Here is a 23370-nt window from a genome sequence, read left to right on the forward strand (position 1 = left end):
ATGGCTGTGGTGGGCTTTCTCACGCAGTGAGTGAGATCGCGCTGCGGGAATAGCTCAGTGGCGATCGATATGTATGTACGCTGTAGATCATCATCTGGGATAGGGCACCACTTGACGTATCCGAACGCTGGGGGAGCTATTTCTTGGATAGTAAGAGCTGTAGATTTATAGTTCGCAATGAGAAGGTTGCATTCATCTGTATATGAAGAAAGGATCGCATTTGTATCGTACAGAACGATCAGAAAACGATCAAATTGCTGATTCTGAGAACTATCAAGAAGGCCTATCTAGGGGTATCATAAGCCTTAATATATCTGACCTCATGACAAAGGAACTCAACTTCCAGCTCGATTTTATTAAAGCACCTATTCACTAGATATGGTCATATTCCTGCGATACTTAATAATTTCATGATACCATTCAATAGCACGGACCACGTATATAAATTCTTTGATTTGGAATTAGTGACGATAGGTTTTGGGGTTATTGAATGCTGATATTGCTTCTTGTGTCGTACCGAATTAGAGTCACTGTCTTACTGCACTGCCCATCGATGTTGCTACTCAAGATGTACTATACAAGAGACTCGCCATAGGAGTCAACGATGCACTTGTTTCAGAGAGTAGAATGCCTCATGGATTTAAGACACAACAGCTGCTTGAGTTATCTCATGTGGCTGGTAAGAAGCTCACGACAATTAAATAAGTAACAATGAATGCCTGATGAAAGGCGGCATTCAAATCGCTGGTATGTACATCCCTTGATATTATTACTCAACCGACGAAACGGAAGCCCAAAACTCAATTGAATCAGCGATGATGGCTAGTGAAGGGCAGTCTGGTCACGGTAGAGATCGCAAGCGTGAGGATGGTGCAGACAATACTTCGGAACCAGAGCTTGAGCCTGCACGCCATTCGCAACGAGGTATTCGCGGAAGTTGAGAATGCGCTGGGTCAGGAGTGTCGTGCGTTTGTTGCCATTAGCATCGCGGTTACCAGACCATACCAATTCTGCTAGAGCCGCGGCACGAGGCCAGAACATGCTGGATACGGTTACATCGTCAACTTGCTCGGTCCAAAGAGGAGCTGTCGCGCCAATAACATGCTTGGCTTGGGCCTCGGTGAGGTTGAGGGTGAAGTCGTAGTCGTAAATACGTTGCCAGGTTTTGTAAGGGGCGCACCACGATCCGCCTATGCCTCCGTAGTTGAAATTGGCGTTCTTTCGGTCCGGATTAGACATCACATTGTACCGGACGTCGTTGGTGACGAAGCCTCCATGGCCACAGTCCAAGTACATAAAGTCAGAAGACGACACGATCACGTCATAGCCTCTGGCAGTCAAATTCGAAATGTATTCCAAGCCATTGTTCCAGGACTGCATCACAATGTTCTTGGGCACATCATGCGCATGCTCCGCGGACAGAACGACGTCCTCCCACATGATGAGACGGCGCTCTTTACTATATTCCTGGAAAATTGGGACGGCATGATCGACCCAATATTGCAGTAGGTCATTGTATGTGCGTGAGGGATCCTCGGCAAACCAGTTGGTGACGTGTGTGCTGAAGTTGAAGCAGTTGGGTTGGATCTCATCTCCTCCAACATGGAACCAATGATCAGGGAAGATGTCCGACAGATCGTTGTAAACATTGCGTACGACCTCATAGGTTTTGTTGTTGATAATGTCGAGCTGGCCCGGATTTGGCTCAACTGCGGTATGGAGGGGCCACTCGTCATTAGACCACCAGGAATCAATGCAAGTCACTATTTCGGGGTCAACGCGCTTCCAGCCTGCTGAGGAATGACTTGGCATGTCAATCTCAGGGATAACACGGATACCACGAGCTCGAGCAAAAGAAACAATATGGCGGATGTCGTTCCGCGAGTATATCTCTCGGGGCGAGTAAGCATCTCTAACCATCTCGGGATAGGTGTCGATCCATATAGGCCAAGATTGCGAGTCGTCGATGTGCCAATGAAAGACGTTAAGCTTGGCAAGAGCCATACCCTCCAGCTGTTCGAAAATCTTTGGCAAGGAGATGAAATTACGGGCGGTATCAAGCATGATTCCACGGTAAGGATAGAGTGGAGAATCCTTGATGCTAACTGGCTGCTCGATGATCAGACCGCCGTGACCATCGAATATGATCAGCTGTTGGAGGGTGGTGAAGGCATGTAAAGCACCCCAGACAGTCTTGGCTGTTATACTGATGCTATCGGAGTCCTCCTCGACATCGAGAGTGTAAGACTCGTCAACACCATGCTGAAGATCGGCTTCAGTGTCTTCAACATGCACCTTGACAAATTGCAGCGAAGTCGAGGAGCGCTTTACCGGCTTGTGGCCACCTGGAGTGGGAGTCGGGAAAGGCTGAAAGGAGGAGATGGGAGCTTCCGTCGCAGCAGGAACCCATCGCAAACCGATCACGGAGTCCCAAGCACGATCCCACGCATCGGCTAGAATCTCGTCATCCGTATCCGTTTTGGTGCGCAGAGCCAGCTCTCCCGCGATGGATTTGGGGCCGGAGGAACCCCAGGTGATTTCACGCGGAGCCGGTAAGGGATTCACACTGACGGCGACGGTTGAGGTTACCGTGAATAGCACGGCGGCGATCCGGGAGATCCGCATGATTGAATCGCGTTGGTTGACTCAATCCTTGCGTGAAGAGGATGATATCGCAATAAGGAATGAAAAGAACGGAGGCAAGTAGCAGAGTAGATAAGGAAAGGAGTGCGGAGGAGTGATTGTGGTTTTAAGGTTAGGAGGAAATAATGGATCAGTGGGTTTTTACTCAAGGGTGGGCAATGTTGATCCTTTTTTCAGACTCCATTCCATTCACCACGGTTGCTCCCCTTCTTATTCACAGAGAGCCTGGAAAGGAAGAGAGGGATCGCCAAGCTGTTCGAGGATGAGTCCCAGGATTCCGATGGGTGCCTGAAAGAGGCTTAGACCCTGCACATCATTGTTTACTTTTCTCATACCGTACCATTACCCCGGCCTATGAGGGGGTCTCCTAATACCGAGCATACTTTGTTAGTACTGTACAGTACAGTAGCACTCAGTAACGAAGGTTACATTTGATTACACTGCGACCCTTCATTTTGACTGATTCAATTAATTACCATGGAGAATGTCAGTTTACAACTTACTATTACCTTGATTCCTGAAAATGGAACCCCACCCTTTCATTGTTGCTTTGACAACTTTTTGCCCAGAGTGTTACAGTGACATCGCTTGCAGCTTTTGATTTAAATCGCACTTGGGTTTGTTTGTTTGATGTTCCTATCAAATCAAATTAAAGGTGGAGAGAGTTTCCAACTTCCCCCCCACATGGCTTCATTAACCATGGATCCATCAAATCTTATAACGATGCATTGTAACAATAGAAGAAAATACCATCATCAGTCACTATACATCCTACCTCCAGATATACGAACTACATAAATTTCCGAGTCACATAAGCGGGGAAATATCCTGGCTATTGATAATAAACACGCCAGCTTGCACTCGCGTGACACTCTGATCAAATTAAGGCCTAAGCCTAGATGCATCTTGCCGAGAGGTGATGGCTACGGTGGGCATTAATTTCCGACGTACTGTATGTGTGGACTGACAACTCATGCAAGATCAAGTGCTACCTGAGAGGCATGTCCATCGACCAGAGATTACTAACCTTTTGTACGATGTCATAAGTTTCAGTACCCTTCATCGCATTGATTTGTATCAGGCCGATCTAATACTTCGTACTGTCTCCCCCACTGATGTCCCCACAATCACTTATGAGAATGTACCCCCAGAGCTGGAATGCTAGCCAGCATCCAATTAGGTGCACGGTTCTCTATAAACGTCGCTTAGGACCCGCGCTCTGAGGTATGGAGATGCGTAGAATCCGGGAACTTAAGATTAAGGTAACATGGTCCTTCGGCTCCGATCCGCGATACGATACACTACTAAGGGGCCCTTCTTGCCCGCAACTTGCCATTGGGGCTTTTATCAAAGAACAGCTTGGAGAGATTTCCACTGACAATCGGGCGTTTCTTTGTGTGATGATATCTAATCTTCTTTTAGTGGAGACTGTTTCGACGTCTGCACCCACACATCGTTTCACTATCGACATAGGACCGATGGCCTGACTCCCGGCAAAACATCGTCTCTTAGAACAGAATAACCCGAGAGAAATTAATGAGTGATAGTTATCTCGTATAGAGTCCGGCAAAACCCTAGCTCTACAGCCGTCTACCCACTCACTGCTCCTGTTCTAGGTCAACCGGAGGTATCAACTCTCTAAATGCAATCTCTGCTATCACTTGTCTAGGGAAAAAGGACATTCATCCCATCTACTCTAACTAATAAACCCTAGACACGTAAAAACAACAGACATAGAGCGGAGTGAAGCTAATTGTGTACATTCTATCCACTATAATACAAAGCTACCATTCATCCACCACCCCCTCCACCTGACACCCTAACCCTAAAAGAACCACTAAGGTCAATGGCAAGCCTGGCTCCAAGCCCTCAACCGGAAATAATTCCACGGCAACGGCGCCAAAAACCCAGCCCCCATAGCCGCCACCGCCGCAGCCCAAAACCCCGGATCCCCCAGCATAACTACACCGCCGGTAAGTTGATAATCGACGAGATTCTGCACGGACTCCATGGCCAGCATGGAGATGAAGCTCATCCCGCAGGCAGTCTTGAAAGCGTGTTTCCAGGGAAGCTTGTCCTTTCCGTGGATGAGGAGCGTTGTTTCGAGGGTTAGGGAGGAGAGGAGGCCAGAGGCCACTTTTTGTGCGTTTTAGTTATCTATTCATGTCTGGTTTGGGTCTCATATACTTACTAGAAACGCCCATGACAACCCCCATTCCCCAATCAGGACAGAAACTCTGTAATAGCCATAATGCACTAAAGTCGCCCATTGTACACCCTACCAAGCAGCGGAGGGTGTTGATACCGGCTCGGGACCAGGCTGGTTTGTCTGTCCAGAAGGATAGCTTCGTTATGGAAGGTGATGATGTTGTGGTTTTGCATGTTTGGGACTTTTTACATGTTGACGGAGGGGATACTTTTGGGATTGTTGAATGCGAAGTTTTTCGGGTGAAACGATAAAGATGTAATTTGGGTATGTTGGAACATGTGATTCTTCTTGGGAGGAGGATTGGAGGCCTCATTTTGCGGAGTTTATACAGATTGCAGGGAGTAGGTTGTAGGTTTATATCGGATCAGATCTTTAAGCCCGAGCTATCCGTACCGAACCGTTCCTTATTCGGCTGCCGCTACGCCGCCGCTTGTGCCGTGCTCACTACTATCAGGGTATTGCATCCTCCAGCAGATAAAGTTGAACACTCCGTCAGTTGCATGGTTAAATCCCGTATCTTTAGTGAAGTTGGGATTTCCGGTCTATCCTATCGCCAAAAAAAAAAAAATTTTTCGACTAACAAATTTTGTTTAGAAAGCCTTCTGTATTAGAGTTATTCATAGTGAATCTTAGGTTTATCTGTGCATTTTTGGTAGAGATATAATGGGTTTAGTAGATAGGTCAAGAAGCTCTTCTCGATCGGAAATATCTCAGGCTTCAGCATCAGGACGAGAAATTCACTAAGTTTATTTTAGGACTTAAGAGGCAGACGTAGCTTAGACTAGACCTGATAGAGTAATTCTGCCTCTTTCTGACCTCTTTGTGAAGCATTGCAAGCAGTTATTCATAACTTAAGCAATTCCATTGTGAGAATGTGGAAGTCCATCACGACGACTAATTTCAATCTATTGCATCCCCATCGGAATAACAAGAAGACTTCTAAAGGCCAATGAGATTAATTAATCAATATATATCCCTTGAGAATTTTATTTTTCTTTACGAACTCGGACTATAGAATAGTAAGATACCACGCCAAAGACTGCCTTCCCGTATCATTGAATTCGTTTCATAATTATATTCGTCGAGACTTGCGGCCGAAATCTAGAAGACTGGGAATATCTCGAATATCTTGGACATCCTCAAGATCTGGATCCCACAATATCGCTTGAGATAATAACCTGGCAAGAAAAAGGGCTGATAGACGATCGAAATGGCATGAAAGTCGCAAGCAAGTGAAGGCTCCAGCATCTATATCAAGTCGTATGCATCACTTTCCGCTGTTTCTGGGGATGAGTCAAAGACCAGTCACCCCAGTGCCCCGAGTGCTTACGCTGGAGCCACGAGCACACGAGCCAAAAGTCGGTGGTGAGTTTAGTTATTCGCTGCAGAGGCAGACCTAGTGGGCACATCTCTGTTGATGCGTCTCCCACATTAGCAAAGGCCATCCCAGATTATAGTCTATTTATGTGACGCACGGCTGACTCACTCACATGAGCAATAGGGGGTCGGCCGTGTGGCGTTTCATTGCTTGGTACTAAAGGTTCTTGGAAGCCAAAAAGTACTGCGAATGGGGGGCTCCGCCTGCTTTTGGAGTATTGGGATACTCAATCTCATCATTCCCATCAATCCAGGAATATTCACTAGTAGACTTTGACAATCCAGCGTCGACCTGGCGCTCTTGCGTTGTATGTACCATCTAGAATCAACATAATCGAGCTAAAGCCAGGCAGCACACTGGTTTTGTATCTCGGATCCAAAACCGGTAAGAACAATTCAGTTATTGCGAATACAAAAGACAACTCAGTCATAGGGACATGGCTTGGATGGACAACTTGGATTGTTTCATAATGTTATTTACTGTACAGCAACTAAAGAAAGATAAGAAACATTTGAGGCCACTAAAGCAATGCATGGCCAATAGTCCAACCATCAGGGCCATATAATCCCTTTCTACTTTGCAAATTAGGAGCACTTGAGTCTGCTCAAATGCATGAGGGCAATTCACAGTTTCCTAGTGTGGATTGGGACTAGGGAGTAGAGCATCGGTCACAACAACGAGGGTAGTAGATTTGCTCCAAAGCAGAAATTGCTCCGCAAAAGGAATAAGATCAGGAGTGATGGCATTCAGGGTATCTACTGACGCTAGCTCTTCATCAATGCGTCAAAATTGAGCATTAACCAGTATATTTTATATACTCAGCATCCGAGGTTCTCTGTCTAGTAACGAGTCTTAATGTTTTTGAACGTTGACTTGGAGGTTGATTGAAAATTGCTAGATGTAATACTTTGTTCTAGTATCGTATGAATGCAGCCATGTAATTACATGATGTAAATGGGAATCATGGGTAAATAGTTCAAGCCTTTTCTAACCGTGTCTCTAGTTCCACCGCTTCGCTGAATGCTTCCTTCAAGGCCGCCGCCTCCTCAGCAGACGGTGCCACACACGGCCGTCGCGGTTGGGCACCATACCCCTTATAACTCTGCAGTGCACTCTTGACAGCCACAAAGCCCCCTTTGATCGCATGCCAATCCGCGCGGGCCACCACTGCCTGGGCCTGCTGGGCCTCCTTTATCCTACCCTCATTGTACAGCTTCATGACATAGACACATGACCGGGGGATCAGATTGGCAGTACCACCGATGATTCCCGCACCACCAGCGACGAGGGTTTGAAGTGTGAAATCAGCGGATCCGCCAAACGTCAGAAATTCTGGTTTGGCCTGGGCGGCAACGCGGGCCAATTTTCCGGTGTTACCACAAGTCAGCTTGACACCAATTATGTTCGGGTGCTCTGAAAGCGCTAGGATGTCGTCGGATGTGAGGTCCAGACCGGATGATGCACCGGGGAAGTTGTAGATCAAGACGGGGACGGGGGATGCGGATGCCACGGCGCGGAAGTGGTCGCGCAGGGCCTCCGTGCTCATCAGCGATTTGTAGTAGGATGGCGGTAGGACCAAGGCATAGTCGCCTCCAGACTCGCCGGCATCCCTGCACAATTGAATCGTTTCACGGGTAGACGAGCCGCCGCATCCAACAATGACAGGCATCGACTCGGCTCCATGGGCGTCCAACGCCCGACGGGTAGCTGCTGTGATTGTCTTCCGTTCATCTCTGTCTAGGTGGACCGCTTCGCCGTTGCTGCCTTGTACGACTATACCAGTGACTCCGGATTGGGCGAGATAGGCGGCATGTTTCTCTACGGTGGGGACATCGACATCTTCATTGGGGCCGGTAAAGAAAGCGACCGTTGGGACGTAGAAACCGGGGGTCAAGGGGCGTTTTGCTGTTGTTCCGATTGGAGCCATAATGCTGTGATTGTAAGATCTGAAGAAGCTAATAATCTATTAGCTAATGATATTAATGAGCCGGATTTCAAAGTTGCTGGGGTGAGACTTACCTGAGGAAGGGATAACAGGGGAGATAGAAATGAAGTCAAAGATGGAGGGAGGTCCAGATTAAAGAATAGCAGACATAAGAAGGAATGTGGTTCCAAAGAGGGGGGTCGGATTCAGTGGCACCTTATGTCTAGTATAGTTCCCTCTCAATTGAGCCTATGATGCGGATGATTATTCGCACCCCCACGCACCCCACAGAAGGAGGGGAGATCCGATGGGGCTCATTCTGAATGAATGGGTGTTCTGCAGAGCATCGTTACTGGTCTGGTGAAGTCAAAGTAAGGAAATCTCAATGCAACTACCCCCACGTTTCTTTTCTTGGCCTGGGGTTCAGGGCAATTGAAACTGCCATTCGGGGAATAATTTAAGGAAAGGGAAGAAGAGTGTCGGAATAAAGTCCGAGCCTGAGAGAGGAGACATGAGATTTCTTGGAACGTGACAGTGGGATGGACCGGTTGGATCAGTATTGTTGTCTATTATTTCAATGCATTCTGAGGTGATTGAACAAGAGAGAAAAAGGAAAAAAGCAAAGTGGTGAAGAATGTGGATTTATGAAACAACATTCAATTGAATTGGTTGAAAGTTGTTTATTGTATTGTATGCACTATTGTATTTAAATTTGATAACCATACCATACCTCTCTAACGCTTGCTCTCATTCCTGGATCATCTAAATTGCTGTGGGATCATCGGAAAAAGGAAGTCGCCAAGAATAGAATACGGTAATGACCGGTCACAGAGCATCCCAAACAGCGCGACCGCAGCGTCAAACTTCCACCACGAGAAGACAAGGAAAAGCACCCTGAAGATCCGGCTGAAAGCGAGAATCTGAAGCTGGGGACAGGGGGACCGCATGAGACCGCCGCCAATTCCCGCCATTGAAATCCCCAATGACCTCAACCGTTATGGCTGTCCGGTCTTCGCTGCGCGTTTCTGTGCGACAAGAACAACCCAACGACGAACACAATCGACCGTCTCCATCGAAGCGCCCTCGCCTGAATACTCCTTCTCGTCGACGCAAGAGCTCCCCCGATCTCCTCGACACGACCTCCGTTGATAGTCCATCCAAGACCACTCCCAAGAATGATGTCGCCCACATCCGGTGCGCCCCCTCTTCACTTCCGCGCCGCTCCTCTGCGCGCCGACCGCTTCTCTCACCCTCCTCTCAGCATCACCCGACTTCCGACACCCCACACGCGACACATCTCCGACTTCACCGCAATGAGACCCCCGCCACCGCCCCTGCGACCTTCCTTTCGCGTGAATCTCCTGATCCCTTAGATACAATCTCTCCCACGATCACGGACGGTAAACATCGTACTGTGAAAACCCCCTCCACCCCTTCAACTCGCCGACGCCGTGTTACCGATACCGAAACGCCTCTTCCGGAGTCAACCACACAAAGTCGAGCCCAGGGGGCCTCCCAGCCCGCGGAGTCACTCAGCGACAGCATTGCGACTCCGTTGCAACCCCCTGCACCAGCGCAGACCACCCCCGCCGTACGGGAGCGTCGGTCGCTTCGCTCTCACGATGGGGGTTCCAGAGCGAGAAGCGAGCTAGCCCTGTATTTCCCCAACTACGAACAATTGCTAAGCTTAGAGCCGCCGAAGGCCGGTAAGCACCAACATCTGTTAAGGCCTTCTAGAACCTACAAGCTAATTCGCTTCTAGAGTTCCTCGCCGCCCATACTGCCATACAATTGATCGATGATCGTCCTAAATCTATTTTCTCATCAGATCTCACCGTACCCGACACAGACACCCCGTTCGGAAATCCACTACTCCAGCTACACAACTGCGAGTCGATCACTCTCCCAGAGCCACAACCAGGCGATACGCCTGGAGAGGACCCGTTGAATGAAGGTGCATTTTTCAAGGCCCACCGTCGAAACGAACGGCAAGAGAAGCAGCTACGGAACATTGAGCGCGAACGAGCCCAACATGAGAAACAGCAGCTGGATCGTCTACTGGACGAGCTACAGGGCCACGACTGGCTGCGCGTTATGGGAATCACTGGTTTATTAACCGACCAGGAGAAGAAACAATACGAACCGAAGCGAGACTACTTCATTAAGGAAATCTCCGCATTAATCCAGAAATTCAAAATCTGGAAAGAAGAAGAGAAGCGACGTAAGGTTGAAAAGGAGAAGGCTGCCGCTGTCGCGGCGACCACAGAAGCCGAGGAAACCACTACATCACAACAACAACTCACGGAACGTCAGTCCCCTGCCATTCCGGACTCCGAAGCGGAGGACTCCCCCAGTGCCGCGCTATCAGATGTCCCAAGCTACAGCGAGCCCCCGGACATCAACGATGTGGACGCCTGGGCTGCACGTCAATTACTTCAGGAGGCCCGCTCCGCAACGGCAGGGAAGAAACCTAAGTCAGCGGCACTAGAGGGCCGGAAGAAGTCTAAGCCTATTGAACCTGAACTGTTGCAACACCCACCTCCTCCCCCGGACGATAAGAAGCCGTTTACCTCGTTCTACGCCAAGCGCCATCTGCGAGATACGGCGCTGTCGGCGCATAGGAAAGGCCGGATCCGTTTCGCCTTCGGCTATCCGGTTCCTGAGATGGAGGAGAAGGAGTTCGACTTACCGCTAGAGATACTGACGCCTGAGGCGATCGACTCCTGTCGACGGAAACGGAGGCGCATGAAGCGGGCTAGTCGGGGTTCGGAATAGAGTGTTGATTGATGTATTATCAGAGATTAATTGCATTCGAGAGTTTGCATCGTTACTGTTTTAGTGGCTGGCCACACACCATGATAATAAAGCACTACCTTATTCTTAGTCGTCTTACGACCTTGTTCACTATATAAAAAGACACCTCGTACTGCGCTGCATCTGTCAGCAGGCTCAGCACCTGTATTCGCGAATCATCCAATCAACTTATTATCCAGTATCCCTAGAACGAGACAACCAAACACATAAAGCTTAGTCTACTAGTTCGCAACCACAAATCCGCTTCCTACCTAACTCCCAGAAATCCCCAGCGCAGCAAGTATTGCACTTAGACTAGACCCGAACATAGACTTCCAACCCAAGAAAGATAGGACTCCTAACTCCGCACCAAAATAACGAGACACGGAGTCATACGATATACACCCCTTATCCAGGAACTTCAATCCCATACACATACACAATCACCGCTACCGATATTTACCAAGGACCACAAATCCCAAGAGAGGAATTATCCATATCAACATTTGAACCAATGCCCTGGTCTATATACAACCGTGTAATCTAAAGATAAGGTCTCACATATATACAGCCATAATATAACCACAAACGCCTTTGGATCCCAGTCCCTTCTCCAATGTATATATACGTGTGCTATACGACCCTGCAATCTCATGCATTGTTCGCGCAGGAGAAACTCGCGCTACTGGGGTCGTCGTGGATGGCTTTGCCGGAGACGTAGAGACCGAGTCCGCACTGTGTGCTTATTAGCTTTCGGGTCACTTGAATAGGGGGATATGGTACGATAAGAGCGGGAAAACATACAAGGCAAACACCGACGCCAATGGCAAGCAAATTTACCATAGTAAGGAGGATCTTCCTCGGGGAGGAAAACCAGAGACCTTTGTTCATGTACAGCCAGAACATGCCGCTTAGGCCGAAGGTAAACCAGCTGGCAAACAGGGCAGTCTGGGGGTTGCTGTTAGTGAGAAGGAAAGACGTGGGGATAAAGTAGGACGTACGATCAAGCTGAGAAGGTTGCTGAAGACCGGGATAGCTTCAGCGATGATCCAGGCAAGGATCCACAGACTCAGAGCAATTGCGACCCAGGAACTGACGGCGACCCAGTCGCGCTTGTGCATACGGTCGGTGCCGCGGAAGAGGCGGATGTAGATGTATTTGAAGGCAATGTGGCCGTTGATGACACCGGCGATGATGATCTGGTTTTGTTTTTCTTGTTAGTTTTGGTGTGGGTTTGGGAGCTTTGGCCGGTACTTACGGTTGGTAGGGCTATGCCGTAGGCCACTTTTGATACAATGGGGCTTGCTGAGCCTAGAGCAGGGGATGCTACCTCAGCGCCACCATAGCGGTAGATAACCACGGCTGCGATGATGTACAGGCAGATATCGATGCTCTGGAGGAGGCATAGGGCTTTGGGAAAGTCGCGAGGATCTTTCAACTCAGCGGCAAGGCCGAAGAAGGCGGCGTGGCCGGCTAGTACGGTTAGTTGAGATTGTCCATGTAGTCCGAATGAGAGAGAACATACAGAAAGCAAAGACAATGTTGGTAACGGCTGTAAAACCGTGAACTAGGTCGGTATCTACCGTAGCCTGGACTTTACCATCTCCTGGAGATAAGACACCCACACCGATCATGGTGATGATGACGGCGGACAGGATACTGATGAATGCTGCTGGTTGTTAGTAAAGGCACAGGATATAAGGGATCCAGATGGAGAATGCGTACAAACTAGCGATAGCCAGGACATCTTAGCCAGCGTACGAGGCAGTGACAACACGAAGGATACCACCATTCCAACCACGCCAAAAACAATTGAGCAGGTGCCATGGTCCGTGAGCCTGTTCATAGCAATGACAAATGTGAGCAGGTGACTGGCCATAATGAATACCAGGAACAATAGCTGGCCAATCCCTAGCAGTTCACGGCCAAACCTGCCCATAAGCACCTCGCCCGCGTCGGCCATGTTCGAGATGTGAGGATACCTCCATTTGAATTGCCCAATCACATAACCTGTGTATGTGGCCAGCATACCCAAGGTCACTAGGATAATAATGGCACTACCGTTCATGATGTCAGTGGATGTAACCTCAGATGTTGCTGTCTTCTTGAGTGCACACATACGGGACTAAGCCTAAGCCGGCGACGGCTTTTGGTAAGGAGAGAACGCCCAAGGACACTGTTTCGGCCACCATGAGCAACCCACATTGCCTGTAGAGAGGACGAAATGTCAGAGACGTCACTCAGTAACCATCAGGGTTCCTCAGTACACACCACCACTTTAAGACCTTATACTTAACCTCGGCAAACTCCTCGTCGCCGAAGGCATCTTGCATGTATGGGGGTGTAATTTCCTTCTTCTCGTCTATGTTTAATGAATCGTGGTCTGTGGGTAAAGCCTTCTCCTGCTGCTGGACCTGCTCCACATGGACCGCAGTAGGGGGCAACGAGACGATCTGAGGAGGACTCATTATGGCCACCTCTTGCTATGTAGGAACGAATAATGTTAGGAAAAGAAATGTGGCAAGTGGATCTTGCGTGAGGGCAAGAGAGGGAGAGGGAGAGGGAGAAGAGGTCCTTCGCCCAGATATATGAAGAGCGTGAGAAGGGAAGCAGGGCAGAAGAGAGCTGCCTGATGAGCAGATTGGCAAAAGTGGTCAGGAGACGGGGGGGAAGCTAGGAAGCAGTAAATCTCGCAGCTCAACGTATCCTGTGCCTCGGAGCTTACCTGTTTCGAGTCAGGACAAGCCATACCGACTCCCTAGACTTTCCTTGACCCCAATCTCCACCAACGTAGTAGTCTGTTTCAATTCACCCGTCATCGGTGGTGAAGATCGCATGGTTTCAGTGGGCCGATCGTGAACCAGAACGAATCACGAATATGCGACGTAACGGAAATTTGCCAACACCGGGTCTGGGCTGTTGGAGGCCCGCAGTTACATTCCAAGGTGGATCTGGGGAAAGAAGAAGTCAAATAGCGGCCACTGCCCATCGGTGCAAGCTAAAGACACTGTCAGTTATTGCATACAAAAGGAACCCGTGGAATTGAATCAGAAAACATCTCTATACATACTGATATGGATGATCCATGTCGTTAATTTTGAATGGTTCTGCAAGCTTCCATCAGATGGTACAAATCCGCTTCAAGCCGGACCATCCGCATTCGTCCACAACGCCATGCCGAAGCTTATCCCGTAATATCCAGCCATTCAGGGTTTCATTCTCGAACTACTATTTGTGCCTTTTGCAGATCTACCGCTGCTATATGACATAAGGGGATTTTGTTATTTCAAGGGTAGGAGGTTGTTTTTGGGGGGGGGGTGGGGGCAATGCCAGTTATGTAAATGTTTAACTACTTTCCAAGAAACAAATATAAATCACGAAATAAACAATAGCGAGATATATTCTATAGGTACTCTTCTATATGCAGGAACGTGGCCAATTACTATCAAGTCAAACACCATATGTTGTTGTTGTTCTTTTAGGTAGAAGATATTAATCAATTTTTACATTCTTTCCTCAAGGTTCCGGATCCTTATAGATATACAAGGGTATGTTTAGAGCAAACCAACCACTCGAATTGTCTTTAGTGCTCCTTCCTCCCTTCTAGAAGAAGTTCACTGTCAATCTAGCGGATATTTCTTGCATTTTACCCAAAGTTTAAGCCAGTTGACCCTCGTATACACCGGCTAGCCTCGGACCTTAAAAATATCTCATCCTTCAGCCCGACTCAGGAAAGGAAGATACATGATTTGGTATCACTATCACCATTGAGACTCCCAAAGTGCTCAATCTCTTCCATGGAACACGTACCCCAGATCAGCTCAACCCCAGATTTCTCTCCCCACCGCGTCTCCATTGAGGCCTGACACCCCGTATACGACTCGATGGGGCGGTTACCATTAGTTAATAGAATCGCCCTGACTGGCCAAGACAATACTCATTACCAAATGGTTATCCCGACGCCTGCCGAACAAGCTCTCCCCCAACACCCGATTGTGGAGTTGGTCAATCTCCGGGAGTTTATTCTCCATCCCGACTTCTACTGCGGGTATTTTCCGCCAGAAGGAGAGAGAGAGGAAAAACATCCGTTGTTTTTCTGGGGTCCGGGGTAGCCGCCCGGCGATTGATGCGCGATTTACTAATATACTACGGCCCCGGACGAATGGGCGTTTCGATGATTGTCTCTTTCTTCCTTTTGTATCTGGGGAAGTTTCTGTTAGTCAAGGTTTCTGTCATTGAGGGTCTCTGGCAACAATGTCGTTTTTGTAAGGCTTCTTTTGATGGGAATAAATTAAGGCCACACCCGCCGATGTTGGAAGGTCAAGGGATATGCCTCCTAGAGATAGATCGAACCATTTGCGCCTCCGAAAGGTCATTTGACTATGGAGGCCACGGAGGAATGCAAGGGTCACAACCTCCGACCGCGAAATGAACGGCTCTCGGTCCTGTTTCCGTTGTCAAGCCATGCGGTGTGGTACCGCGGTCGACAAGCACTTCATATGAGCCTTTTCATAACCTTCCGGTCTCTGTGGCCCTTGGATAGATTAGGAATAAGCTTATTTTAGGCACAGTTCCCTTAAGCTTTATAACTCTGGTACTTTGTCCTTATGAAGTGTGGATGAACCTCAGTTTCTAAGCTTCGGGTTAGATTTCCGCATCCGAACCTTCTTCGGCACCGATGCAAGGAGCAAGTGTAGTACTGCTACTACCAGGTCGTACCTAGTAGTACTTGTACAGAGGACCTGAGCCGAGGTTGAGTACCAGAGTCTCCGGACAGGGTACCTATTGGCTAGTAAACCTGGGCAGAACAGCAATTAACTGTGCAACGATCTTCAACTCTGATATCCTATCCTCAGTCCTGCCGACTAGAAGTCTGCCCATTAATCAATAGAAACAGGTCCATGTAGCTATCAATACCTGCTGGATCATGATCTGCCCCTCACATCGCCAAGGCTCGTGTCAGCTCGCTTGGACCTTCGTGTGTTCAGTTTACCCCTCCATTGTATCATTTGAGGAGCTGAGCAACCGCGATAGCCTAGCATTTGGTTTGGCCAACGTGAGTCCGACAATAAAATACTTCAAATTCTCATCTGTCCTTCTGTCGGTCTCTGCAGCAGGTAAACATTCGCAACCATGGCTACTGTAACGGAAAATGGCCGTATTGCGCAGGGTGAGGAAGACTCGGCTCATGAGCCATCCTTCTATGACCAGAAGGACGCTCGCCAGGTCATGGGGAAGATCTTCAGTACAAACTTTGCAGTCATGGTAGCTGGACTGAATGGTCTGTTTATTTCTTGCCTTTTGGGAAAAAGTGGGGAGTTCCGAACTGACCGACAGTAGACGCTGCCACCGGTGTTCTGATACCATACATCCAACCAACGTACCAGATAGGCTTGCTTCAAGTCTCATTTATATACCTTGTGAATTTTGCCGGCTGGCTCTGCGCCTGTTTCGCCAACATCCATGTCTGCTCCAGACTAGGGACGGGAGGAACGTTGGTCCTTGGCGCAACCATCCAATGCATCGGATATGCACTGATGTTCTGGCATCCGCCCTATCCTCTCTTTATGGCCGCCTTCTTTTTTTCAGGAGCGGGCGTCGCTTTTCAGGATGCGCAGGCCAATGCCTTCACTATCACGGTGAAAAACTCTCATAGGTGGCTTGGCATACTTCACGCTATTTACGGCTTAGGAACAATCATTGCTCCGTTAATTGCGAACACAATCGCCTCGCAGACGCCGGAATGGCATCATTACTACTTGATCACATTATGCGTGGGTGTATTGAATATCTTGTCTCTGTGTTGGACATTCAGGCGGGGGCTTTTCCAGCCTAACGTGCGGAACGCGAAGGAGACGGCCGGTAGTGAATTGAGAGCTACGCTAGCAAACCGGTCGGTATGGATCCTGAACGGATTCTTCTTCCTTTATGCTGGTGCGGAGGTGGCTTCTGGTGGTAGGTTTCCCGAAACATGGCCCCAATAATTTCCACTCATCAGTCCCAGCTGACATTAGACAGGGTGGATTGTCCAGTTCATCGTCTCAGTGAGGCATGGCGACCCAAAGAAGGTAGGCTATATCGCCTCCGGGTTTTGGACAGGTTTTACCGTTGGTCGAGTTCTTCTCGCGGACGTCACCCATAGATTTGGCGAGCGCCGAATGGTCTTTGTTTATCTCGTCCTGGCGGTGATGATGCAGCTCATGTTCTGGTTTGTCCCGAGCATTCCTGTTAATGCTATCGCGGTTTTCCTCTTGGGTATGGATCTTGAGCATTCGCAGCAGATATGATCGGTTACTGACAAGTGAAATAGGGTTCTTTATCGGACCGTTTTACCCTGTTGGGTTGTACGTTCTCACCGAAATCGTTCCCCAAGAGCTTCATGTCGGGGCAATAGGTGTGTTATCTTGGCACCGTCTTTCTTTTGCATGTACTGCAGTGTCAGTTTCGCTTTTCTAACCCCCTCGAAATAGGTTTCACTGCGAGTCTAGGACAAGCTGGTTCTGCCGCTTTTCCTTTCATGACAGGTGCAATAGCCTCGAAAGCTGGTGTCCAAGTCTTGCAACCGATTATGGTCGGTTTGCTGATTGGCATTGGCATTTTCTGGGCTTTTATTCCCAAGCAGGGGTCCATAAGGCTCGAGGACGACGAGAACGATCGACTTATAGAAAATTAGAATAAGCAGGCGATGGACTTGTTGAGATGGTTGATCTGAATTCGGAAGTGGATCCTACACTAGATTTGAACATTGCATTGGTATATTGTTTGTCTGTCTAGTTGTTTTCTATAGACCTCATACAAGATTGAACCCGGGGACGGAACACTAAGGCGTTTGATATAAAAGATGCCCCTGATGTCACCTCAGGAATGATTCAGTTGGTTCATCAAAGAGTGGGTTTACCCCGACGTTGCTGCGCAAGCCGCGGTGAGACTGACATTCATGTCTATGGCTCGCTTTGTGTGGCTTATAGGTTACTTGGCAGGTTGTGACTAAGTAGACTCAACCTGGGTAGCTCATTACGCCAAAAAGCACACGGGAGACGTCCAGGTGAGGATCCAATATAACTCCAGCACCGATGCAAGGTTGAAGCTACATGTAATTGTACAGTAATCGCGTGGTGTTCCGAGCTATACGGAATAATTCCTGCTTCGTCTGGCCAGTTAGCATCATAGACTCTACATGGATCAAGTTTGAACATATTTGAAAAAGGCTCAGAGAGAAGATTAAAGTCGCCATAGTCTTACACATCCGCAGATGGTATGACGATCCGACTAAGGATGACTGATACGAAAAATTTTCATCATAGCTGGGGAACTGGGATCAAGTAGAGGAGACTCACAGAACGCTGGATGATGATTCGAGACTCGTATCTGTAGTCGCCGGTAGCGGGATTTAATAACGCTCGGAGCCCACAATGGGCTTCTGTTTTCCCTTCTATTTATTCGTCTCATAAGTCGACGATTAATCTTCATACGACACGATCCTGCGACCAGCGAACTGAGCTCTATACCCAGACGGAGTAGGCTTGTGGGAGGTATTCCCATCAGCCTCTTCATCATAATCTAGGGTGGAGTTCGAGCTATTATGTTCGGTTTGCATCTTAGCCAGTGGTTGTTTAGGCTCAGAGCGCAAGGTTTGTATTTTGTGCTCCCCTGTTGATTGATCAGTTTCACCGACAACAGCACCAGATTGCTTGTCAGCTGTGCCAGATTCATCTATATCATCATGGGATTCAGATGACTTTTGAGCCAGCTCTTCCTCCCTAAGCTGTCTTTCACGTAGGATTGAGTGTATCTCGCTATGTCTGAATATTTTGATCTGCTCATCCGTTAGGGTACGCTTCACACCATCAGGATAGTACCCGAGGCCGTCATCATCGTCTGCGGGCTCTTTCGATACGTTCTCATTATACGAGTATTCAGATACAAGGGGCCGTCCAGTTCCGGGAAAATGTTGGGCTTGAAACGCTTGTAGGTCTTCCTATAGCGAAGGGCGTCAGTTGTGGGTCCGGACGGCAGAGGTGACAACTCACTATCGTTACAGATGGGAGATTTATGTTAGACATAATTTGCAATGCAAAGCTTCTCGCGTCAATTGAATCAAGATGAGAATGTAGTCTAGTTGATCGACGTGGCAGCTACCAGAGCAAGTGGAAGGCCGGCGGGGGGGAATTCCGATGCACGCGTTTCTTAGCGCGACAAACAGTCCGCTTTGTAATTTATTTTTCGTGAATTTGCGTCCTTAGGCATCAAACCACCCTTATGGATTGCTTTGTATGCAACTTCGATGGTAAATTCAATCTGCCGTCTATTTATCCGTGATGTCGGAGCAAATGGCAAATTGCCTGATGCACTACTATACCAAAGGCTTACTTTTGTACATTCAAGATAAATAGATCAATCAACCTAGCTTCTACAAGCTTCATCAGAAAATACACGATCTACGAGAAATGTAAAAGGAAGGTGAATATATAGCTTCGCATTCACAATGCAGACCTCACATGCAGAACGCTTTGGAACCATCTGCCTGAAGAATATCTAGACAAAACAATTGAGACGCCTAAGCAAATCGCTCTACATCCACCCCGTAAGGGGGCTCGCTCGCAGCAGTATGCTACGGGATGCAGCCTGCTTTGAAGCCACCTTGAATAAATATTCCAACTAAGGCTCTATAGAGGAATTCGTCACAACAAAGTCAACCGATCGAATAATTTAAATGTGGCTATAACCCCAACTATAATCATTCTACACAGGCTGCGAACGAGGTGAGCGGACATACCACCTTCCCAAGGGTGTACTTGCAGCAATGTCATACAACAGTCTCTTGCCGATCTGTAAGAATATCTGCGATGAAGCTCGGTATTCGGTCGTGGTATCAAGGGCTCGCAAGTCCGAACACCAGGGTGTTCGGACCCCAAGCTTCAAATAATGAAAGAAGTGCCAGAAATGTGGGGCAAGTTATTGGATCTTGAAACTTCTGGGGACTCTTTGGCACGGCGAGGTCCTCGCTCGTTAGACGTACGAAAAGAGTAGGTTTCAACTGTCCTTAAAATATAGCACTAGAACTCATGTGACTGTTGAATCAACTCGAGCGAAGACATCTTTCCCGTGTCCGTCCAGTTGTTGGACTGCGAAGAGTATGAATATTATTGAAAAACGAAAGTTGGTTGCACAACAGATAATAAACGACGTGCAGTTCAACAGTGCCAGATGATTGAAGGCATAGTATCATGGAGATAGAAGATCATAGATTACTCTTGGAAAGTACTATTCATTATATGTTGCATTGAGCAACCCAGGGTGACGTAGGTTACTCTTAGTCTTTCTAGCCTTTACCTTTCCTAGATTTACTCAATCTAGCTGATTCTGGTGACACTATAGATACCGTAATTGATTTAGGAGGAGGTACATGCACCTTTTGTGAAAAGCACTTTCCAAGTTATATTTTCGAAGCATCGATACTACTTGTAAGAGCGGCTTCGACTTGTTGATAGAGCAGATCCAGACATCTCTGGTATATTATATTTCTATTCCACTACTTTGTATTTTGCTGTCGCACGGTTCTACAATATATACTATGTTTGACTATGAACCAAAAAGCGTCGGCCTCTTTCTTCATCTCTTTGATCCTTCGGCCGAAAAGAGCGAATCTGTTCTATTGCAAAATCCTAATGACCCTGATGGGCTCTTCTGTATAGCACCGCAAGCAAGCCAATTAGATCATAACAAAACACACACCTGGTTTATAATTATGAATCTACCAGTTAGGTATGAGCCACGGTACAATTCTCTCAAGCCATGTTGCGCAATTACATGGTTTAAAGTCCGAGGACCTGCTGGGTCTCAACAACGGATTGTAGAAAAAGTTCAGCAAGGGTAGACATATCATGACTTTCATTAAGTTTCATTTTCTCCGTTCCTTCTTTCCTTTTCCTTTTGTCACTTTTTTTTTTAATTTTGTTTTTAATTTCTTTTTTGCTCGGCTGATCGTAAAGAGATTTTTTTTCTACCGTTTCCTTGGATAAAGTTTGAGACTGAAGGGATGTACGGGGTATGGCCAATGGAATCAGTACAAGTTAGCCTCCAGAGCACCGGACTACTCCACAGTTATGCACAGATATGTTTATATACCATTAACTAATCAGCTGATCTCCACAGTTGGTCGTGAATCCAATCCAATTGCACTAGTAGTTCTCTGCAAGGCATCGATCAATTTTGTTCGCATGTCACAGGACACATGAAAATCTTCCGATTCTAACTTAACCAATCATTCCAGTAGGAAGTGGTATACTTGTTATATTGTTGCCAATTTTGGCTTTCACGCAGTCAAAGCGAACGCTAAGGCCACATAGATCTTGGAGAACCATATTCGCGATCTGATTCCTCTCATCGGCGGAGGGTTCCGTCAGGCTCCATGCGAGAGAGATATGAAAGCAGTGGGAGTAATCTGGGAAATCGGTTCGTCCATTGGCTTCGTTTCGCCGCGGTTGCATGGGGCCACTGGAGTCTGCATCTGCACTTGAGACATGCGGTGAAGCCTCGTAGAGCGGCGGCTGGCCAAATAGAGCTAGGGACCGATTTGAGAGTCCGAGGAGGCGGTTCAGAGCGTCATTTTCTGGCCTTTTTAGGCGAAAAACATAAAACCACCGTGTCTTTTCGTAATTGGGTACACAGTGCAAGCCATCTGTTGCAACATTGAACCTTGGGCGTTGTCAGAAACGTTATAGCCCTGCAAGGAGGAGAATGCAACTTACTCCCTTATATTGGAGCCTCGGATAGCTGATTGAAAAGTCTCCAAAAATGAAAATCTCTGTTCTGTCCGAAGAACTACCGGCCTCGAGAGGCTGATATGCAGAGGGAGTTGTGCGCCAAGATCACTTCGTAGCAAGCTATTAAGCTCCACTTTACTCTCTCTAAGCTTTCTCTTAATCTGCGCTATAGCCTTGCCCAATGTGGCCAGCTCTTCTTTGGATGGATACCCTATTCGTGTCAGCTCGCAAATTGGGAATAGCAGCGGAGACTGAGGCCTTACATTCTAAATATATATGAGTAGGCCAATTCCCTTCAACGTGCGGAATGACCCTTTTACGGCCGCCATGGAGGCTTGGGTCATCCTTTACACTAATACGAGTGCTTGACGCATATAGATCGTGGAAGGCTTTGGGTAATGGGGGGAGGGCTGAGACTGGGGTGGCAGTGCTTTCTTGACGCAGTCTCTTGACTGGTCTTGGGGGTATTTCACTTTGTGAAGGATCTTCTTCGGACTCGGAATCCGAATACTGCACCAAAGCCATCATATGATGAGTCGTTGCGTTGGGGGAAAACGGTTTGTTGTTCAGCTCTCGAGCCAAGAAACGTGTTGGTAACTTTTGGTATTTCTGGGAGTGCCAAGCCTGCCGCTTTCTTTACCCCAATGAAACATTGACAATACATACTGGCGACTTCGTGTATGCATCTCTTGGTCATAATTCCGTACAGCCTATTAATATCAGAAATTGGAAATACCTCGCTATTATACGGGTTATGCCTTGCATCCCGAGCTGCCAGTAATATAGTAGTAAACTGACTCGTCCAATTACTTGCCGTAAAACTGACCGGAAGTATGAGCCAGGACTCCCCCCTTTCCAATGATATTCGGACACCGAAGTGATCCTCTCAAGTTTCTATTACCGTAGACTATAGTATTCTTACAGGCTAGTTTTCTACATTTCGGACGCCAGAAAGCTAAATATTCGTAATGCTTGCCACGGACCGATTAGTAGGCAAAAGGAAAAGGTAAAACCAATCGTATGACTCAGATTTGAACAAATATTTTTAGCTTTTTTAATTTACTAGATCTCAATTTTGTTGGAAATATCGGAAAATGTTCCAGCACCTGCTTTATCGAAATTCTCCGGACTTTGTTGCGGTACGGAGTACATAGGAACCAACTTCTAGTGATTAAAAATTTTTGAATGAAAAAAAGTGTCCAATGGCTCAGGGCTGAAGGTTTTGGACTCTGAGCTGAACCGGTGGCTCGTGCGAGTGAACTAAACGTCATGGAAGCGGATTCCACGGTCCTTCTAGACCCCTCGCTAGTACTACATCACAGAGTAGCACCTGTACTACGCTACGTTACTGCGATCAGCACGGACGCTATAATCGTGCTAGGAATAAGCTTAAAATCGAAGAGTATCTTGTCTTTGTAGAAGCGATTCCATAGATACATTGAAGTGTACTATAGTTCGAATAAATAAATTGTTAAGGAGATAGATATGCGCCTCGCCAGGTGGAAACTGCAGACCCTCCGTGAGATCATTATATGACGTGACACTAAGAATTGGTCAGCAGTGATCTGCGACCCACCGGAGTCATCTAACCCAGTCAGAGTCAGAAAGTCGAGAATGAGCAGGAAACTGTTAGTTGGGTTGACGTACCTCAAAAAAT

The 23370-nt window shown here is 47.7% G+C and overlaps 8 protein-coding genes across 8 annotated transcripts; 2 read left to right on the forward strand and 6 right to left on the reverse strand.

Annotated features, from left to right (window-relative positions):
* Positions 1-599: 599 nt before the first annotated feature.
* On the reverse strand, positions 600-2720 carry BDW43DRAFT_117721 (beta-N-acetylhexosaminidase). The gene has a single exon (XM_032038025.1). The coding sequence runs from the start codon at positions 2623-2625 to the stop codon at positions 823-825; it is 1803 nt and encodes a 600-aa protein (XP_031905324.1). The 5' UTR covers positions 2626-2720; the 3' UTR covers positions 600-822.
* Positions 2721-4300: 1580 nt separating this feature from the next.
* On the reverse strand, positions 4301-5282 carry BDW43DRAFT_117727 (DUF4396 domain-containing protein). Its single transcript, XM_032038026.1, has 2 exons — positions 4835-5282; positions 4301-4779 (listed from the first exon to the last, which is right to left on the reverse strand). The coding sequence occupies exons 1-2, from the start codon at positions 5163-5165 to the stop codon at positions 4487-4489; spliced, it is 624 nt and encodes a 207-aa protein (XP_031905325.1). The 5' UTR covers positions 5166-5282; the 3' UTR covers positions 4301-4486.
* A 1806-nt stretch (positions 5283-7088) lies between these two features.
* On the reverse strand, positions 7089-8756 carry BDW43DRAFT_261797 (dihydrodipicolinate synthase family protein). The gene is made up of 2 exons (XM_032040354.1): positions 8250-8756; positions 7089-8185 (listed from the first exon to the last, which is right to left on the reverse strand). The coding sequence occupies exon 2, from the start codon at positions 8155-8157 to the stop codon at positions 7207-7209; it is 951 nt and encodes a 316-aa protein (XP_031905326.1). The 5' UTR covers positions 8158-8185; positions 8250-8756; the 3' UTR covers positions 7089-7206.
* Positions 8757-8883: 127 nt separating this feature from the next.
* Positions 8884-10984, forward strand: BDW43DRAFT_261798 (acetyltransferase SAS4-like domain-containing protein). Its single transcript, XM_032040355.1, has 2 exons — positions 8884-9860; positions 9917-10984. Exons 1-2 carry the CDS (start codon positions 9137-9139, stop codon positions 10927-10929), a joined length of 1737 nt encoding a protein of 578 aa, XP_031905327.1. The 5' UTR covers positions 8884-9136; the 3' UTR covers positions 10930-10984.
* A 487-nt stretch (positions 10985-11471) lies between these two features.
* Positions 11472-13415, reverse strand: BDW43DRAFT_320314 (neutral amino acid permease; the record flags this gene model as incomplete). Its single annotated transcript, XM_032049054.1, has 8 exons — positions 11472-11682; positions 11752-11895; positions 11949-12146; positions 12206-12420; positions 12473-12616; positions 12673-13004; positions 13069-13155; positions 13219-13415. The coding sequence occupies 8 exons, from the start codon at positions 13413-13415 to the stop codon at positions 11599-11601; spliced, it is 1401 nt and encodes a 466-aa protein (XP_031905328.1). The 3' UTR covers positions 11472-11598.
* Positions 13416-15757: 2342 nt separating this feature from the next.
* On the forward strand, positions 15758-17918 carry BDW43DRAFT_117800 (putative MFS transporter). The gene is made up of 5 exons (XM_032038027.1): positions 15758-16228; positions 16288-16902; positions 16966-17202; positions 17258-17341; positions 17418-17918. The coding sequence occupies exons 1-5, from the start codon at positions 16081-16083 to the stop codon at positions 17618-17620; spliced, it is 1287 nt and encodes a 428-aa protein (XP_031905329.1). The 5' UTR covers positions 15758-16080; the 3' UTR covers positions 17621-17918.
* Positions 17919-17922: 4 nt separating this feature from the next.
* BDW43DRAFT_117827 (uncharacterized protein) lies at positions 17923-19148 on the reverse strand. Its single transcript, XM_032038028.1, has 4 exons — positions 18978-19148; positions 18845-18925; positions 18285-18763; positions 17923-18088 (listed from the first exon to the last, which is right to left on the reverse strand). Exons 1-3 carry the CDS (start codon positions 19008-19010, stop codon positions 18407-18409), a joined length of 471 nt encoding a protein of 156 aa, XP_031905330.1. The 5' UTR covers positions 19011-19148; the 3' UTR covers positions 17923-18088; positions 18285-18406.
* Positions 19149-20917: 1769 nt separating this feature from the next.
* BDW43DRAFT_261808 (HVSL domain-containing protein) lies at positions 20918-22258 on the reverse strand. Its single transcript, XM_032040356.1, has 3 exons — positions 21977-22258; positions 21699-21924; positions 20918-21645 (listed from the first exon to the last, which is right to left on the reverse strand). Exons 1-3 carry the CDS (start codon positions 22239-22241, stop codon positions 21204-21206), a joined length of 933 nt encoding a protein of 310 aa, XP_031905331.1. The 5' UTR covers positions 22242-22258; the 3' UTR covers positions 20918-21203.
* Positions 22259-23370: the final 1112 nt, after the last annotated feature.

Source organism: Aspergillus alliaceus, assembly GCF_009176365.1.
Source record: "Aspergillus alliaceus strain CBS 536.65 unplaced genomic scaffold BDW43scaffold_3, whole genome shotgun sequence".
Lineage (NCBI taxonomy): Eukaryota > Fungi > Ascomycota > Eurotiomycetes > Eurotiales > Aspergillaceae > Aspergillus > Aspergillus alliaceus.